Here is a 20,308-nt window from a genome sequence, read left to right on the forward strand (position 1 = left end):
TGTGTGTGTGTGTGTGTGTGTATCTCTCAGGTCAGCTCTGTGTGTGTGTGAGTGTGTGTGTGTGTGTGTGTGTGTGTGTGTATCTCTCAGGTCAGCTCTGTGTGTGTGTGAGTGTGTGTGTGTGTGTATCTCTCAGGTCAGCTCTGTGTGTGTGTGAGTGTGTGTGTGTGTGTATCTCTCAGGTCAGCTCTGTGTGTGTGTGAGTGTGTGTGTGTGTGTATCTCTCAGGTCAGCTCTGTGTGTGTGTGTGTGTGTGAGTGTGTGTGTGTGTGTGTATCTCTCAGGTCAGCTCTGTGTATGTGTGAGTGTGTGTGTGTGTGTGTATCTCTCAGGTCAGCTCTGTGTGTGTATGTGTGTGAGTGTGTGTGTGTGTGTGTATCTCTCAGGTCAGCTCTGTGTGTGTGTGTGTGTGTGAGTGTGTGTGTGTGTGTGTGTATCTCTCAGGTCAGCTCTGTGTGTGTGAGTGTGTGTGTGTGTGTGTGTGTGTGTGAATCTCTCAGGTCAGCTCTGTGTGTGTGAGTGTGTGTGTGTGTGTGTGTGTGAATCTCTCAGGTCAGCTCTGTGTGTGTGAGTGTGTGTGTGTGTGTGTGTGTGAATCTCTCAGGTCAGCTCTGTGTGTGTGAGTGTGTGTGTGTGTGTGTGTGTGAATCTCTCAGGTCAGCTCTGTGTGTGTGAGTGTGTGTGTGTGTGTGTGTGTGAATCTCTCAGGTCAGCTCTGTGTGTGTGAGTTGTGTGTGTGTGTGTGTGTGTGAATCTCTCAGGTCAGCTCTGTGTGACAGAAGCAGAGCATCAGATCAGTGGAGAATGAATCCATCCTCTCTTTGATTTGTTCTCCTCTCAGGGAACGATCTCTCTCCGTGTGACAGTCCCGAGGTGCGCTCGAGCGTCCATTCCCTTCACATCATCGACAGTCAGCAGACGCTGTTCGAGCTCTCGCACAGACTGGAGCCGCGAGTCTGAGACACACCAGACCGAGCACACCTCACACATGAGGACCACAACTGCATCTCTTCATCTGACCAAGATCAGCGGTCCAAGAAAGCTTTCTCCTGTCCGCAGGAGATGAGGGAACTTTATCAGCGTTGTTTTCTTGAAATGCTGTTGTCCACCAGCACTCTGGACCATATTTATATAGGAGTTTAATATTTCAGATTGTTAGGGCTGGGCGATATAATTATAATATATTACATTTATATTTAAAAGTAAAAAAATATATGACAATTTATTATTACATTTTTCAGCCTTTTGACCATGTTTAATGTACATTAATATTTATGTATTTGGATTTAAAGGCTGATTTGTTTGAGTAATTTCAACAATTTTTAGATTAAAAATGTTTAATGCAGGATGTAAAATACAGTAAACTTTTTCTGGTACTGAACTACAAAACACAATGGGCAAATAATATAATCACAATTTTGCATCGGTTTATGAATATATTATATTTCATAAACACGAGCAAAAAAAATAAAATCATTGAATTATTTTAATCAATTTATTGAAACAGAAAGTTTTAACGATTTAAGTTCAAATCAGAAACTTAATGGCCAGATAATATACATTTAGTGTAAACAAGAGAAAATATGATTCACTCAAACAACTCATTGACTCGTTTGAATCGATTCATTGAATCAGACCGTTTGAACTTCTGAAGTTCAAATCAGAAACTTGATGCCAAAATAAAATTACCACAAGCTTCATTTAATCCCAGAAGTTCAGATCATAAGCTTAATGGCCAAATACAATTAACACAATCTCACTTAAGTTAAAGAATTTATAATATTTTGTGAACACTTAAATATAAAATGTAAACGAATCATTGAATCATGTGAATCGATTCATTGAAACAGAAACTTTGAACTGATTCATGGAAATGAATCAAACTCATTTCTTAGTTAAAATCACAAACTTAACTGCCAAATATCATCACAGTGTTGCTTCATTTCATAAATATACATCTTATTTTGTAAATAAAAATATATCGCCCGGTCCAACAGAATCAACTGAGACTGAACGAACAAACACACTGGTGTCAAAGGTCATAAAGATTTCATATAGAGCCAAGTACTCACTTTATACTCAATCCTGTTACTACCAGATCACACTGAGGGGGGTTTTATTAGTTATTTTATTTAGTGTTTTATATTTGAGTGGTTTGAGAGCCGCAGTGACTGAATCTTTTCTCCCGTGAGCTGACAGTGTTATTTCGTGGAGTTTGTGCCCTTCTCTCAGTTTCTCTCAGCAGTACTGAAGCTCATGCATGAATACCGTATTTGCACTTACATCTTCGTTTGTACATTATCGTGTAAGAATGTAGATATATGTTTATATGTGTATAGAAACACACGTTTCTGTGCCAAGCACTATTATGGGAAAGCAATGCAATATGTGGAGATTTTAATATTGTCAAATGTTTTATAAACGCCTTTAGCTGCAGCTATGAACCCCGGAAGAACACAGCTTTTCTTATACATCTACGGCACTTGTGTTATTTTGTGATTTTTTTCAAGTGCAGAACAGACTGTGTGCCGTTCACAGATAGAAATGGTGATTAAAATCGTCTGTCTTGTGTTTTGGTGAATCTCATAGAAATATTGGTCACAGATTTTACCCCAAAAAATTATAAGTAATAAATAAATAAAATCCTGACCTGACACAATAATTATTTTTTCTTTATTTTATTTTATTTTATAAAATCAAGTTCAGTTAAACACATGTCTGGATCACCATGCATAAATAAATAATGATTTTTTATTTATTATTATTATTTTATTTTATAAAATGTAATTCTGTGCTACTGTGGTGTATGGTTCACAATTTAATAATTTTGATTTTCTTTTTATTATGTAAAATTACATTCAGTACAGCAAACACTACCATAATATAAGGTTTACAATTTAAATACATTTGTATCAATATTATTATTATTTTTATTTATTTGTTTTGTTTTCATTTTAATTATTTAATAATGTATTTGGGGTGAAATATGACCTGGATCTTTTTATTTTTTACATTTATTATTTTATCTGTTATTTTCCTATTTTTTTATTATAATTTTTTTGTACAAAATTACAGTCAGTACCACAAATGTTTTCATGATGTATTGTTCACAGTTTAAAAAATTTCTAATATGAAAGTAATGTCATAATGTGACAAAATATTTTATTTGTGAAAATGTAGTATGAATTATATTTATGTGAATCTCTTTTTTCTGAGCAGCTCAGAAAAACACAGAGATGACTGACATTTTGGGGTTTTGTTGTGATCAGCAAATGTAAATTTAGATATGCTCTGAATATAAGACTTAACGTTTAAAGAGACAGCGATTCAAAGCAATATATTTGCAGTCTGTTGCTACATAAACCACACACGTCTTTTCTATAACCTGCATTTTTAGAATAATTTTCAAAAGCAAATGTCAATAAAAGATTTATGTAACACTATGCTTCTTACATGTTTGTTTAATCAATTGAAGTCCCGCTAAAAAGGCCTCGTGACACCCTGCTATACCCCAGTGACAATAATGCAGGGGGGAATCAATTTTACCTTCATTTTTTAAGGTAATGGATAGTGGCAGAGAAATGCAAAACAGATAACAATTCTGAAAACAAAACAAAAACCACACAATTCGGAAAACGCAACAAAAAATTCAGGAAACATAACATAAATTTTATTACAAAGTAAGCGCATTTCATACAATATATTTAAACTGAGCTACATTAAAACCATCTCCTAACTTTCTTCCATGACTCTGCTGTTTTCAGCTCGTTCTTCCTGTATGTGTTGATTGACAGATGTCTCGTCCAATCAGTGCTGAGTAATCAGGAACTGGTCTCAATCTGTACCTACCTCTTCCGGTTATTCTGATTTGTCTTTGTGTTTTGTTTCTGAATTATTTTGTTTTCAGGTTTATCATTGCGTTTTCTGAATCATTTAGTTTTTTAGATTTGCATTTCTAATTTTGTTTTCAGAATTGTAATTGGTTTTTTCACTTCACGGCCACCGTAGTTATGCCTTATGTACTAAAATAAAAGTACAAAGCCACGCTGTTACAAGATTTTTATTTTTTCAAAATCACTCAAACCTGTAATGTAGTTCGATTTCAAGAAGTAAAGGAAGGACTTGTTGGATTCTGTATTATCACTTTATTTTGTTTCAACCACAGTAGAAAGCAGCAGGTAAAACAATATAAAGAAAATATAGTATGCTTAAATTTAAAGAAAAACTTAACTTAATTTTTTTTTAACTAAAACTATACAAACAACTTAATAGCAATATATTATTTCAAAAATCAATACATTGTTGGTATTTACCAATCGTTACATCCCATGGGTTGAAACGAAAATCCTTGGAGGTCTTCACTCCTGTGCCAGTCAACAAGCTCCACACAAGTTTGATGTGCATTTGTTCAAATGAGATCGAGTCTCATTTAAAAAAGGATCAAACTTTGAGATGTGACCAGGCCAAAACAAACAAAAAGAATATTAATTGATGTGGGAGTAACAAACTTACTCACAAAAAGAAAACAAATAACAACTTTTACATCAGTCTACAAACACAAACTCAACAATCAAATGCAAGGAATTTATCTTCGAGCCCTTTCCACCTCAGCTTTATCCACCAACTCACATCTCGTCAACCAATCAGGCACACCAAAAACGTGATTTTAATTAAACATAGCTGATATCTGTACCTAGCTGAAGGGACGACGAGTGAGAGAACAAGTGAAGTGAAAGTGACATTCAGCCAAGTATGAAATACTCAGAATTCATGCTCTGCATTTATCCCATCCAAAGTGCACACACACACACACACACGCACACACACACACACACACACAGAGCAGTGGGCAGCCATTTATGCTGCAGCATACGGGGAGCAGTTCAGGGTTCAGTGCCTTGCTCAAGGACACCTAAATCGTGTTATTGCCGCACAATAACAAATACCCACAACCCTAGGGTTAGGCCACGACTTCCCTCAAACAACAACACAAACAACCATATTGCACAAACAAAAAGAAATGGAGGCCACACACATCCACAGATGTAAACAGAGAATAAAACATTAGAAATAAATAAACAAAAATTAAGAAAACAAAACAAACATTTAAATGTGGATAGAGTTAAAAAATATATGAAACTGACGTCACATATAGCCAAGTATGGTGACCCATACTCAGAATTTATGCTTTGCATTTAACTCGAACCCACAACCTCAGGGTTAGGAGTCAAACTCTAACCACTAGGCCATGACCCCCCCCCCCCCAAATAGTGTAACATTTCATACATAAAAAATACACATTTCATACACAATTAGTTAATTGTGTGTCTTCGACTGATCTGGAAACTTTACGAACGGAAGATTTTCATAGACTATGATAATAATTTTCATATTAATTAATAATGTAAACGGTGTAATGCACTTTGTTTTTCCATTTCCCAACACTGATGTTTCACTGCAGTAATACGCCATTCTTATGTCCATTCTCCTGAAACAACAACAACAGAGAATAAGGTTAAAAAAAGTACTGTGTTCTTGAGTCTCTGAGGAAACTCTGAAATGTAATGAGTTTAAAAAAAAATCTCAATTCAGAATAAAAGAACATAACAGGACTGTAATGATTAAGTATTCTTATTAAAAAACAATTTAAAAATAAAATAAAAACTTAATAGATACTAGAAACAGCTCGAATGTGAAAGATCCAGAAGACTGGAATACAGTTTCTCTTCATAATGAAGAAGCAAAAAACACATTAAAAAGTTTTTCTAATCACTGCCCATAACACAAAGAAAGAAAATGAATGTGATGTGATTATGCCTGTGTCTGAGGATGATCATGTTTCTGTTGTCACAGTGTAATTTCCATTTGACCTACAACATATAAAGAGGATTACAAAAACTATTGAGCTTGAGTGCATAGATTGTTTTATAGAACTCAATGCATGTTAATGTCATAATGTCTCTAATATAGAGCTGCAGAGTAAACTTAATGAAAAAGATCAAATTATACTCAAAATAAACTAATATTTCTACTGCCATACAGTAAGACATCATACATTCTGAAAAGTTATTAAAACAAGGATATTTAAAAGAGAGACCTTTTAAAAAAAGGTGTTGAATATTTAGAACTCATTTCTAATTTACCTTCTCCTTTTGTAGCGCTGCAAAACTATCAGAAGTACAGCTAGAAGTACTACTACTACTACTGCTACTACTACTGCTACTATTACTTTATCAGGCCATTTGGATTCTTCACATTCAGTGCATTTTATCACTGCAAAAAAACAAAACAAGACAAAAGATGAGGCATGACCAGCAACATTAATCCATTTCACTATTGCCATACTGCTACATATTGAGTGACTATAATGAAGTTTCATCTGCTATGCACAAGCATCATGAGCTCATTCTGCTTAAATTCACTTAAACTGTATTTATGTTGATATTTACCCCATTCTACTGGTTTTGTCAGACTGCTGTGATTGACAAAACAGTCATAAATCCCTTCTTGACTTCTGCTGATCTTCACACTGGATCTCATCTGAAAGGATCCATCATCATTTGGTCTGACTCCAGAAGATCTGTGATCTTTAAGGACAGTTTTGTTAAACCTAATGTTCATCTCAATATCTCTGGGGTAAAAGCCAGTTGTCAGACAGGTCAAAACCTGCTTATTTTGATCATTACGAGCTTTCCTTGAAGTGGTGTGAACGTCTGGTTTACCTGGAGAAGAAAGAAGCAGAAAATCTAAATATTCCCAAATAATCGGATTCTTTGTGACGTGAAAGAAAAGAAAAAAAAAGTACTGTTGACAAAAAGGGCTGCTTATTGACTGAAAGCAATGAAGGTATAGCTTATTTGTCAGGGCTGTATGATTAATCACATATGTTTGTCATGCATGTATCGTCAGTAAAGCTGGTTCTGTGATTAGCAGTAAATATCCATCACCTGCTTTCAAATGGAGTAGTGTTTACTACGAAGACCCGTAGTTCACTGACAAGTAAAGAGACAGCAGCCAATAAATACCCGTTTCTGTCTGCTAATCAAACAACACCACAGCTCTTACGAAGATTAATCTGTATTTAAGTTTTGTGTTGTTTTACACTTAATTATTACATTTCTGCACCTGAATGCTACTGTTGCTTAGTTTATTTGTAACTGTGTTTTGCTGTATTTATCTTGTAATTTGTGTAATTGTTATTTTTTTATTTCTTACTTTATTAGTTAAGATATTAGTTTTCTCTGTGGTATAGAAGAACTGAAATTAAGCTTTCATGAAAATAATTTTTTTGATCCAAAAAATGATCCGATCCATGACTCAAAATCTGTAATATGATCTGAACCGTGAGTTTGTGATCTGATGCACCACTTCATACAATGAAAAGGGGCAATTAGAAAAGAACATTTTCAGGAATTAAAACTCATCGGTATTTATTTGTTATTGAATAATGATAAAAAAAAAACTATCAAACAAGAATTATTTATTAATTATTACTTATTATGCATTTAGAACTTACTCTTCTTTGTGTTGTTAAAGCTGGAGATCCAGTCAGTGCAGGTCTTGAGGAAATACTTCAAGTGTTGGTTTCGTTCTGTTTGCTGATCCCATTTCATTTTGGTTTCTTTAGCTTTGGGGTTTTTCTCAATCCACTGCTGAGCGTCAGAATCAAAGGACATAAAATCATCTCTGTCAAACCCATATTCATCAAATGCTCTCAGATTCACTGTTCCTTCAGGAAACATCTCCAGTTCACAACCGATTACTCTCTGAAGAACATGGGGCTCTACAATCACAGAACAACACTCGTGTGAAACTTACAGTACATAAAAAATACAAGACATATCATAACATGTCTCATAATGGATGACTAAAGCATGCAACTCACCAAAGCACTGAGAGTCTGTGCAGTTTGAAAGAGTGTTTAACTGATGGAGGAACCAGTCTCTAGAATCAGGTGGTGCTTCAGGAGCATTGATCCAGTCATCTTCAGTAAGAATCCAGTGTCCTTCTTCATTACTGTAGTGTTTGATCTGTCTGTCATCAGTAACAGCTACAGCACTGAACTCTGGGAAAGTGTCTGCTCTGGAAAGTGCTGTAAACTTGTAGTGTATGTAATGTTTCTCTGAAAAACAGACAAAGCAATAAAACACAAGCAATGAGAAAAGGTAAAAGGACTATATACAAACTCTAAAGTACACTGTAAAATTGTAATTTATTTTTACATTATATTTTATAATAGTATAAAACTATTTATAGTGTGTTTGTTAGTGATTGCAGTTTGTAGGTCGCCGTTTTCACGGTGTTACACCAAATTCTGTGACCATCAGTGTTAAATTTGTAAGGGATTTTAGATTAAGTCTTAGTCTTTATCTTGAGATGAAAATGCATCAAGGACTGAATTTGGAAAACTTGAATATATTATGACAATTTTCAATTTTGGGTAAACCATCCCTTTAAGTGAAAAAGGGGAGCAACTTATTTATGGCCAATTAAGAACAGGGATACCATGGTCCTTAAACCAGGAACTGGCAGCAGGAAGCATGAAGTGCTCCAACACTTCCTGGTATACAGCTGTGTTGACCTTGGACCTCAGAAAACACAGTGGACCAACACCAGCAGATGACATGGCACCCCAAACCATCACTGACTGTGGAAACTTTACACTGGACCTCAAGCAACGTGGATTGTGTGCCTCTCCTCTCTTCCTCCTCTCTTTTTCCCTTTTCGAATGGAATTAGTGAAATAAATCAACTTTTTGATTAAATTCTAATTATATGACCAGCACCTGTATGAGGATGTTGGCGTATCTAAAAAAAAACATGGCCGCCATTTGCCAATGAAGTTTAAGCACCTATTAGACAAGGTTAATGGAGGTCAATCAGAACAAAACTCCGTGGGCATGTTTGACTCATGGCCCACAAGCTCTGTCAGAATTTTGAAATAAATTGGCCACTAGTTAGTGCTAACGAGAATTTTAGGCTTTGTGAACCCATGGTGTTTCAAACATCCACACAATATGCATACCATTTAATAGATATCCACAAAATGAGAAACTTTGTCTCAAGAACCATTACTGTCAATCAAATAATTTGTTAAATATTCTCCATTATGTTAAAAACCTACTTTTGCGAACTAGTCCTAGGTTTTTTACCCAGTTGGAACCAAACCACTGCAGTAATATTCTCTGGTAGGGTTGGGTATCGTTTGAATTTGAACGATTCCAATTTCGATTCCTTGTTCTCGATTCCGGTTCCTAACAATTCTCATGTTCGACATGCACCCTCCTATGCATGAAACAATCTTGCCACAAATGGTGAATTTTGCCGAGATTTCATTCTGTTTAGAAAAGTGAAGCCAAACTTTGGACCGGCGACGCACGCTAACCATGTTCGACTTGTTCGGTTATGCCAACACTTCCGGTGGACGCTTCTTCGTTGGTGTTCAGTGGTTTCTTCTTCCGGTCGGCCAACTGTGAATTGAAACTAGGAATCGAAATGTAAACTTTTGCACGATTCCGGGAAAATCGCAAAGCTAGTACCTGTTCCAATCAATCCTTGATACCCAAGCCTATTCTCTGGACTCTCTAGATCAATAATTATAAAAAATTTTTTTTTTGGAAATTTGCCCTTTGGTTACTTGTAACAGTATCATTTATTTAAGGGGTGTGGCCCGATATACCCAAAAGCCTATAAAACCTAGACGAAAACTCAAAACTTTGTGAAACTTGGTGAAAACATATCTCGGATGATTCTTTAGCAGATAAAGTTTCATGGCTGTAAGAGTAAAAAAGGCCTCAAAAACACAAGATTTGGCTTCCGGTTTGAGCAATGTAGGTAGAGGACGTGTGTGTGAGCCTCCCGAAAACTTCAAATTTAAATATTAATAACTGTTTTCTATAATAGGTCAGACACGCATTAGGGGGCTATTATACGGGTGCGGTGGCAAAATGCCTAACTCTAAAACGAAAACTGATCAAGATTCGAAGAAAACTTCCATAAGCAGCAAGTTAGCTAAAATGGCGGCGGCTGCATCGGAGGCTAACGAGGAATTTTCTTTGAGTATGCTGACTACGGAGCTGGAAAAACAGCGAGTATATCTGAAAGAGGATATGAGTGCGTTAATCAAGTCTTCCCTAGCACCAATTCAACTATCCATCGAATCGTTTCAAGAAACGAAAAACGTCTCACGGAAAACGTCTCACAACCGTGGAAACTACGGCAGGAGAAAACTTCGAGGCCCTTGTTAAAGCGGAGGCAGACATCGCTGCGCTAAAAACAACCAACGAGGCGCTGTTAGACCGTTTGGACGATTTGGAAAATCGTTCACGCAGGGCAAATCTTCGGATCATAAATGTGCCTGAGGACAGTGAAATCGGAAAGGATATGATTAAGTTCACTTCTGATCTACTGAAAGACGTCATGGGGGATCAGGTGTTCGAGAAACCGCCAGAACTGGAAAGAGCACATCGCGGATTGGCGCCTAAACCCAGAGATGGTCTACCTCCAAGACCTATTATTGTATGTTTCCATCGATTCCTGGAGAAGGAACGAGCTTTGCGCTGGGCTAGGCAACACGAGCTGCAGTATGGAGGGAAGACTCTCAGATTCTATCCTGACCTAAGCACGGCACTCTCCAAGAAGCGCGCTGCATTCAAGAACATTAAAACAATGCTCTACCAGAAAGGGATCCGTTTCAGATTTCTCTACCCTGCCCGCCTGCGATTCACATACGACGGGGAAACCTTCACTTTTGAATCAGCACCCGAAGCCGAAGCATTTTACGAACGACGGATTAACGCGACCGTTGCTGCAGCAGGGGAGTAACGTAATTTGCTAACCACATAATTCTAACGGACTACTTTAAAGATATGCACACAGCTATTTTTGCTGAAGGTTTTTTGTTTTTTTCCTCCACTATGACGGTCATCATTTGGGGTTAGGCTAAAAAACACCGGTGTATGTACTGTTAATGACGGATGACATATATGCTCGGAAGACAGACTATAAGTGCCCCCTCCCTTTTTTTTTTTTTTTTTTCCTCATGTCTGCCCATCTAAATACAGTCTATACAGTATTTACAAACTGATGTGATGTGTAAGGATTAGGTTGCCGGGGGGCTCAACAGTTGAGTAGATAATGAAGAGTTACTGGGAGTACAACGGGGTTATAGGAGTCCTGCGGCTTACCTCAGTTGGGGAGGTAAACCTAGGAATGAGTGTTCTAATGTTCATGGGTTGGTTTACTGCCTTATTGATTGTGTTTTTCTTTTATTTTCCTTTTTTTTTTTTTTTTCAATGGATACCAGTTCTGTCTATGCCACAGTGCAGTGTGTATCTTTTATAGGGAACTATGTCCGATGTTTAAACAGGAATGACAGGAAAGTCGTGTGTTAGGTTTACATCATGGAATGTTAAAGGTCTTAATGGTCCTATAAAGAGGTCAAAAATCTTTTCCCACCTTAAGCGTCTTAAATCCGATATTATCTTCCTTCAAGAGACACACTTACTCAATTCAGATCATCTTAGTTGCAAAAACCATGGGTGGGACACATTTTCCATTCTAAATTTAATGCTAAGGCAAGAGGAACAGCTATAATAATACACAAAAAAATTCAATTCTCTGCCTCTAAAGTTATTAGTGACCCTCAGGGTCGTTTTATCATGGTGTCTGGAAGGCTATTTCATACCCAGGTCTTGCTGGTGAATGTTTACGGCCCTAATTGGGATGATAAGAACTTTGTAAATAAGTTGATTGCTGCTTTACCTAGCTTTAATTCAGATTATCTGATTTTAGGTGGTGATCTAAACTGTGTAATGGACCCAAATCTGGACCGCTCCAACCCAAAACCGCAGCCCCCTTCTAAAATGGCAAATGAAATCTCAGTCTTTTTGAGCCAGACTGGCTGTGTAGACCCCTGGCGCTTCTACAATCCCCATAATAAGGTTTATTCTTTTTTTTCACATGTACACCATTGTTACTCAAGAATTGACTACTTTTTTATCGACAAAAATCTCCTTTCTTCAGTAAAGGGAGTTGAATATTCAGCTATTGTAGAATCTGATCATGCTCCCTTATTACTAGATCTCTCCTTTCCATCTAATCTTACGAACCACATATGGCGATTTAATTCTTCACTATTGTCAGACGACTCATTTTGCAAACATGTATCCTCTTCAATTGACAATTTTTTAAAATTCAACTCAACGGAGCAAGTCTCCCCCTCTCTCCTCTGGGAGACGCTGAAAGTAGTGCTCAGGGGGGACATTATATCATACACTGCTTTTATTAACAAAGAGAGGGAAAGGAAAAGGCAACAGCTAATTGAGATGATATCCAAAATTGACAGTCAATACTCTACTTCTCCTACACCAGAACTTTATAAAGAAAGGATAGATCTTCAAAACCAATATAATTTAATTTCATCAAGTCACGCAGAACGGCTTATTCTCCAGTCACGAGGTTTTTTCTATGAGCATGGTGATAAGGCTGGTCGACTTTTAGCCCATCAGCTTAAATCCAGATCATCAGCTCAACATATTACTCAAATCACAAATGATGCTGGGGTTTTAACTATTGATCCCCTTGCAATTAATAACACATTTATGAACTTTTATTCTAGCCTTTATAAATCAGAAACCCCTAAGGATCAGTCTAAATTGGTAGAGTTTTTTGACATCATAAATGTCCCCACAATTTCATCGGAACATAAAAAAGATTTAGATCATCCCCTTCAGCCACAAGAAATATCTGCGGCCATATCAGCGTTGCAAAGCGGAAAGGCCCCGGGGCCTGATGGCTTTCCGATCGAATTCTATAAGAAGTTTTCTACTAAATTGTCTCCACTCTTGCTTAATATGTTTGAATATTCTTTGTCTCAAGGAACTTTACCAAAGTCCCTTACCGAAGCTCTGATTACACTTCTATTGAAGCCTGAGAAAGACCCAACACAATGTAGCTCATATCGACCAATTTCTTTGCTAAATGCAGACGTCAAAATCTTAGCCAAATTACTGGCTATTCGATTAGAGTCTCCCTTGGTCAGTATCATTTCAGCTAATCAGACTGGTTTTATAAAAGGTCGGCACATCTTCTCTAACATTCGTCATCTTTTGAATGTTCTTTACACTCCTCAATCCCAGGACACCCCTGAAATTGTAGTTTCGCTGGATGCCGAAAAGGCATTTGATCGGGTGGAATGGGACTACCTTTTTTTTGCTATGAATAAGTTTGGATTCGGCCCCAGATTTATAGAGTGGACCCGTCTTCTGTATACTTCCCCAGTTGCTTCAGTGGTTACTAATAAATGGCGATCCAAAAATTTCTCTTTATCAAGGGGCACTCGGCAGGGGTGCCCATTAAGCCCCCTTCTGTTTACAATTACAATTGAACCACTTTCTCTGGTATTAAAATCCACACCCTCTTTTCATGGTATAACCAGATGGGGTGTTGAACATAAGCTCTCATTATACGCTGATGACTTGCTTCTTTACATTTCAGATCCTTTATCATGCATCAATGATATTATCAAAATCTTGCACAATTTTGGGACTTTCTCAGGCTATAAATTGAATATCTCTAAAAGTGAATGCATGCCTGTTAACACAATTGCCAGGCAAATGCCTGATTCTGCGTTCCCCTTTCACTTGGCAAGATCTGGGTTTAAATATCTGGGCATCAATATTGCACATAACTTTAAAGGACTACTTGAAAATAACTTTACTCCTCTTTTAATTAAACTTAAATCTGATCTTCAAAAATGGAGGATTCTTCATCTAACTCTGGCTGGTAGGGTGAACTGTGTTAAAATGACAGTTCTCCCGAGATTCTTATATTTATTTCAATGCCTACCCATCTTCCTATCCAAAGCTTTTTTCAAAAGATTAGACAAACTTATTTCTATTTTTATATGGGATGGAAAAACCCCTAGGATTAGGAAAGAGTTTCTCCAGAAGCATAGGAGTGATGGGGGTTTAGCTCTCCCTAATTTCTTATATTATTATTGGGCAGCTCAAGTTCAAAAGATAGTCTATTGGATGCACCCATCAAGTACCACTGATTGGTGTGAAACAGAATCTAAATCCTGCACAGCAACCTCTCTACAAGCCCTATTAACATCTAGTCTACCTATTAAAATAGTACAATATACATCAAATCCGGTTGTTCATTCTACTCTTAAAATTTGGACTCAGCTACGCCAACATTTGCAGTTGAGACAAGCACTTTTGCTTCAGAGCCCAATATGCACTAATCATGCATTCCTCCCTGCCAAACTAGACTCTGCATTTAAACAATGGCAAGATAAGGGCATTGCTCAATTTGGTGATCTTTATATTGACGGTCTTTTTGCTAGTTTTAACGATTTGCGTTCCAAATTCAATCTTAATCAAGCTGACCTTTTTCGTTATTTTCAGATTCGACATTTTGTGAATGCCCAAAGCCCATCATTTCCACATATTCCATCTAAGTCTCCTGCAGACTCTCTGTTTGAAGCTCCCCTCCATTTACAAGGTTTTATTTCAAGAATATATACAATTTTCTTGTCCTTAAAAAATGTAGGAACAGACAAAGTTAAAAGTGGATGGGAAAAAGAGATCGGAACAGTATTCTCAGAGGAGTTCTGGAGCAATGCCCTCCATAGAGTGAATGGTAGTACCTCTTGTGCCCGATTGAGTCTTATACAGTTTAAGGTTTTGCTCCGTGTGCACCTAAGCAGGGTAAGGATTGCTTCTTTTAATCCTACTTTTGATAAGACCTGTATAAGATGTCACACTGAAGAAGCTGATTTGACTCACATGTTTTGGACGTGCCCTACACTCACTGTCTACTGGTCAACCATATTTGATACACTCTCTCAAATATGTAACGTACAACTGAAGCCTTGTGCTGAATTTGCTATATTTGGTGCTCCAACTGATGAATCGAATCTGACTCGAAGACAACTAAACATTATTGCTTTTGCATCCTTATTGGCTCGCAGACGGGTGTTATTACATTGGAAATCTGCAAATCCACCTAAAGCATCGCAGTGGCTTCAGGATCTGATGTTATACCTACATTTGGAAAAGATTAAATATTCAATTAGACATTCCCATAAATTTTCATATGTCTGGCAACCCTTATTATCCTATTTCTCTGCCATAAATGTTCTTCCTGGGGAGTAGTGGGATTTACCTTTGTATAAAATTTTTTTTTTTTTTTTTTGACAAACTCATGGTCTTTGATGCTTCGGCACAAGTACTTCAGGTGTTTCTCCAGGTATTTACATGTGTAAATATATAGGGCTTGTGTTTATTGTTGGATCATGGTTTGCACTTTTGATTGTGGTGTCCAGCTGTTTCTCTCCTTTTTTTTTTTTTTTTTTTTTATTTATTTATTTATTTATTTATTTTATTTTATTTTTTTATTAACATTGCCAATGTCTAACTGTGGCATAATTTTATTATCTTAATTTATTTCATTATTGTATCATTATTATCATTATTTTCATCATCTTTTGAACTATTACTACTAATGAATATCATGTAAGGCAGATTGTTCTGGGTTGGTTGGGGAGGGATTGAAAATGTAAAAAAAAAAAAAAAAAAAAAAAAAAAAAAAAAATACAATTTGTATATGCAATAGCATTTGTCCTTGAAATAAAAATATATATACAAAAAAAAACAACACAAGATTTCAATAGAAAATGACCTGAAATTGTAGAACATGTTCATATATTCACACAAACACGAGATCTTCATATCATAGATCTTCTCATTCTGAACAACTTTGCCTCTTGGACCAATGTTGTCAATAAAAATGTTAATTAAATATTCAAGATTATTTAAAAAAGCTACTTTTGTGGGTTTAAGATGAAAAATCAATAAATAAAAGTACAATTCTCTAGACTCTGTTGGTCAGTGATTATATATATATATATATATATATATATATATATATATATATATATATATATATATATATATATAAAAGGTAGAACAGTTGCATTTGGACAACTACCGTATTTTCCACACTATAAGGCGCACTTAAAAGCCTTTAATTTTCTCAACAAAAAAAAAAAAACCCGACAGTGCGCCTTATAATCCGGAGTTATAATCCTGTAAAAATGTTGACATTCCCTTTAGCACAGCTCCATCTAGTGGATGCATAACGCAAATCCAGTCAAACGTTTGACTGCAGTATCTTCTATTCTGTGCACCCTATATATGAAAACAGTTCTAAAGTAGGCCATTCATTATTTTGGTGCGCCTTATAGTGCGGAAAATACGGTATAACCCGGTCATTTTATAATATGTTCTTTACATAGTGTACCCAAAGGCCTATTAATACAAACAGAAAGCCTTCAAATTCTCAAGACTGTAAAATAATGCATAATTTCATTGTAAACAAGCATGCAAAAATTAAGAAATTGGGCAAAAATGACACCAAGAGTTATAAAGGTTAAAAACCGAGCGGCAACCTCCCGCTCTCTCTCATGAGGCCAATAAGGAAGTGACTAAAACTGCAATTCATCGACTGGCTGCTTGAGGCTGACTGCAGAAGAGAGTCAGTCCCATAGACTCCCCATGTTAAAACTTCACAGCAGAAAAAACATGTTTACAGCCTGGTTCAAAAAATGATTTTGGTCTATATTGCTAATTTTGCCCTTCATGACAACTGTGAGGGGGGTGAATTTTTTTAACTCATCCTTTTAAATTATATTAAGACTTAAAGTTCGTCTGCCGGAAGAGCGCGCTCCCGTATAGCAGAGCACTGAGAGCACAACAGACATTCACTGATCAGAGCGAGAGCGTCGCCAAATGTCACAAAAGAAGTGTGTTTTTGGTTGCCAGGGCAAAACAACCCTGCACAGATTACCCCAAAAAAAAAAAAAACATCAAAGGGACCAGTGGATAGTTTATTTTTACAGAGCATCGACGGAGTTGTGCAAGTGTTTGTGTTTGTTCCCTGCATTTCGAAGATGCTTGTTTTATAAAAACAAGGCCCAGTATGACGCCGGATTTGCGCATCGTTTATTTCTTAAGGAAGATGCAATCCCAACGAAAAAGGGTCACGATCGTGTGTTGGAAACGCAGGCGGTGAAAAATCGGTACAGACTATCTTTCTCTTATGAATATAATAAAACTAAAGACTTTTTGGAGTTATGAAGGATGCAGTACTACTCTATATGTACTCAAGATTAACAGGATATTGAGTGAAAACGAGCATTTCACCCCCCACCCCCTTCAAGCTTTGTGCAGTTGAAGCCTTGTTTATACTTTCGCAATTCACACGGCCCTACACCATGAACCTGCTTACTGCGTGCGCTCCTCAGTAAACCTACAAGGCTTTTATGCTTGACATGCTCTCCGTTGTATAATTCTGTGAAACAACAGAATAATTTGTCAAACATCTCTTATACTATGTCAGACACTTGTCTCGTGAGAAGTTTGTGAATAAATGGATTTCTTCACATGTAAACTGATTAGGTTGTGGGTCATTTTGACAACATGTGAAAAAGTTTTTTTGTACACTTTTTAAACCCTAACCAAATAATCAAGTTAAGGGTGTACTCACACTAGCCAGTTTGAACAGTGCCCGAGTGCGTTTGACCACCAAAGCGCGGTTCGTTTGACTAGTGTGAGTGCTTCCAATCGTGCCCGGGTGTGGCTCGATTGGCCGGCCCTGGCCCGCTTGGAAGAGGTGGGCCAGGGCACGGTTCAGTTGGACTCGGGCGCGGTTCGCATGCAGTGTGAGCGCTAACCTTGTGACTTGTGACATTAGAACAAAACATATTAATATGATAACATATGTATAACACTAAATTGAACAATACTGTGTTATATATGTTTTTTAATTCATTAATTATTTATTTCAATTAACAATTGTATTAAACACCTACCATTACTTTATTCATTATTTCTGCTATGCAGGCTCATTTTGTAAATGTAATCATTTAAAATTTTACAAACATGGTGCTTTATGAAAATGTAACTGGACACATTTCCAAATGTTTACCCATCTATGCAAATGTTTGTTTATGTAGAGATTAAATAATTAGGTTAATCATTGTCTGTCTACATCAGTTTAGTGTAGTGATTGTGTGCATTTGTGAGGACAATGATGAAAGATACACAACACTTTTAATTTTATTGTTCACCAAAAAAAAATTGCCAAATGGTTTCTAATTTAAAAAATATATATATTTTAGATAAACTTTATATTTTCTAATTATGTATATAGAAACAAATAAACTTTACATTAAACAAATATAAAAGTTACTATACTACTTGCGTTAAAAAAAAAGTATCAAAAGAGTTTGAAATTCAGTTTTTGCTGTGGTATCAAAACTAATATTGATAATTGTGAAACCATGCCATATATTGTTACTGTAAAGTAAAATTAAGATTATGGTCATATCACCCATCGAAATTCCATCAACTAGTTCAACGGGGTGGGTTAGGTCAGCAATATTGGCAGATACTTTAAGATTGTGAAACAAACAGAACTGGGCCACATTGGAACGCCAGTCTGTCACAATGGCTTTTAATGACGGTGATAAAACATAATAAAAGTTATTTTTTGTAGTTTTTTTATTTCTTACACTGCAGGGAAAGGAAAGAGGTATATAAAATTAAAACGAAAGTTTCTAAGCAGTTGCACACATCTAAATGCTTTTTGGCATTCAGAATAGGCCCAGATAGATTTCAGCCTAATAGGGATACCTGCACTGAATCTTCAATTTCACATGCATTTTGTGTATTTTCAAAATACAAAATACTGTATTTGTATTTAAATAAATTTTCCCACACAGTATTTTGTATTTTAAATACATTTGCATGTATTTATGCCCATCTCTGGGGACATGTAGAACAAGAGTCTGGTGGAGATTACAGAAAACATTCATTTTTTTATGATTTTTTTTGTTTGTTTATTTTGTTCCTGATTTTGTCATGCAATTATTAAAGAATGACACAATGACATGGCAGTTTGGTTCTGTCCTTTTTAATACCAAATATCAAAATTATCAAAATTATGCGTTAATTTCGCAGTATTCCACATAAAAAAAAGGAAAAGTATACAGCTTTGACCTTAAAAAGATAAATAAAATGAAAACAATTATAGCAAAATAAACGGTTAAAACTTAGTAGGCAGGAATATGAATGAATAAATATTATAAGCGAATGATCGAGTGACTCTAATTTTATTTGCCAACAGCTAATAAAAATTTAAAAAACTGTTCAAAACATAATTAGAAGGCCGTGAATATGAATAAAAATGACAACCGAAGAAGGATTAAAAGAAGACTGTAGCGCTCACATGTTAATGTACGACGCACCGCAGAGAGACGCGCATTGAATTTGAAGCGCAGATGGCGTGACTGCAGTGCCTCGAGGAGAGCTATCCTAACATCACCGATCTCAACTGTTAACGTTAGGCCTAAACGACAGGAAGCGCGACGGAAGCGGAGGGGAGGCAAACGAGTTTGCGCTGTATGCTAGGCTAAAGGCTAACGACCAGACAACCCCTAATGGTCCCTAGCCTCTAACTTGCAAATGTTCGATACATACCGGTCGAACGTTTACGGAAATGAATAAACCGTGTTCTTACCTCGCTGGGCATCGAGGAAACAGTTAAACAAAAGAATAATAAACACAAAAAGCAAAAACATTCTACACATAAAATCAAACACGTTTTGTCCTTCACATTTTTCTTCTTCTTTAGTTTTTTATGGCGGTTGGCAAACCAACTTAACGGTGCATTACCGCCACCGACTGGGCTGGAGTGTGAATCAGGAGATATTGGATCTTAAAAATAAATAAATAAATAAAAAATAATAATAATTAAATCCTACTGGCTAAGTCGGTGTCTCTAAGAAACTTAAAAACAAATTGATGAATGTTACTGGATGCTTTCCCTAATAAACCTTGCATTGTAAAATTATTCTGATTGACACTTCTGAGAGACTGAAAAAGCTGGTTTCTTTCTTGGCTATACTTTGTGCACTGAAATAAAATATGTTCTACAGTTTCTAAATGACTGCAATATTGGCAGTTCCCTGTTGGATGTTTCCCTATTATCTTCAATGAAGAATTTAGCCCAGTGTGTCCTATTCTTAACCGTGTAATTATACTTTCTTCTCTTCTACTCTACTCTACACTCTGTCCTTCCTATATCCACTTCTGATTGTATATTATATAAATGCCTTCCTTTATCTTCATCCACCCAATACTCCTGCCATTTTGATCTTGCATATGCTTTAATGAATGTTTTAGCTTCAGATTTACTATATGGAACTTGTAATATTCTATTGTGTTTCAGTGTTTGTTTTG

At 36.3% G+C, this 20,308-nt stretch overlaps 2 protein-coding genes across 4 annotated transcripts in view; both read right to left on the reverse strand.

Moving 5' to 3' along the window:
* The window catches only part of LOC113062565 (serine/threonine-protein phosphatase 6 regulatory ankyrin repeat subunit A-like), a 215,327-nt gene that overhangs the window by 108,949 nt on the left and 86,070 nt on the right, over positions 1-20,308 (reverse strand). The window lies entirely within an intron of this gene.
* LOC113062566 (H-2 class I histocompatibility antigen, TLA(B) alpha chain-like) lies at positions 5,264-19,683 on the reverse strand. Of its 3 annotated transcripts, none has more exons than XM_026232492.1 (6): positions 19,587-19,683; positions 7,886-8,122; positions 7,517-7,783; positions 6,450-6,722; positions 6,144-6,273; positions 5,264-5,488 (listed from the first exon to the last, which is right to left on the reverse strand). In XM_026232492.1, exons 1-6 carry the CDS (start codon positions 19,654-19,656, stop codon positions 5,317-5,319), a joined length of 1,149 nt encoding a protein of 382 aa, XP_026088277.1. In that variant the 5' UTR covers positions 19,657-19,683; the 3' UTR covers positions 5,264-5,316. The 3 variants fall into 3 exon arrangements, with proteins under 3 accessions (XP_026088277.1, XP_026088278.1, XP_026088279.1); XM_026232493.1 differs by having other exon boundaries at positions 5,348-5,870; XM_026232494.1 differs by lacking the exon at positions 6,144-6,273 and having other exon boundaries at positions 5,396-5,488.

Source organism: Carassius auratus, chromosome 44 (assembly GCF_003368295.1).
Source record: "Carassius auratus strain Wakin chromosome 44, ASM336829v1, whole genome shotgun sequence".
Taxonomy (NCBI): domain Eukaryota; kingdom Metazoa; phylum Chordata; class Actinopteri; order Cypriniformes; family Cyprinidae; genus Carassius; species Carassius auratus.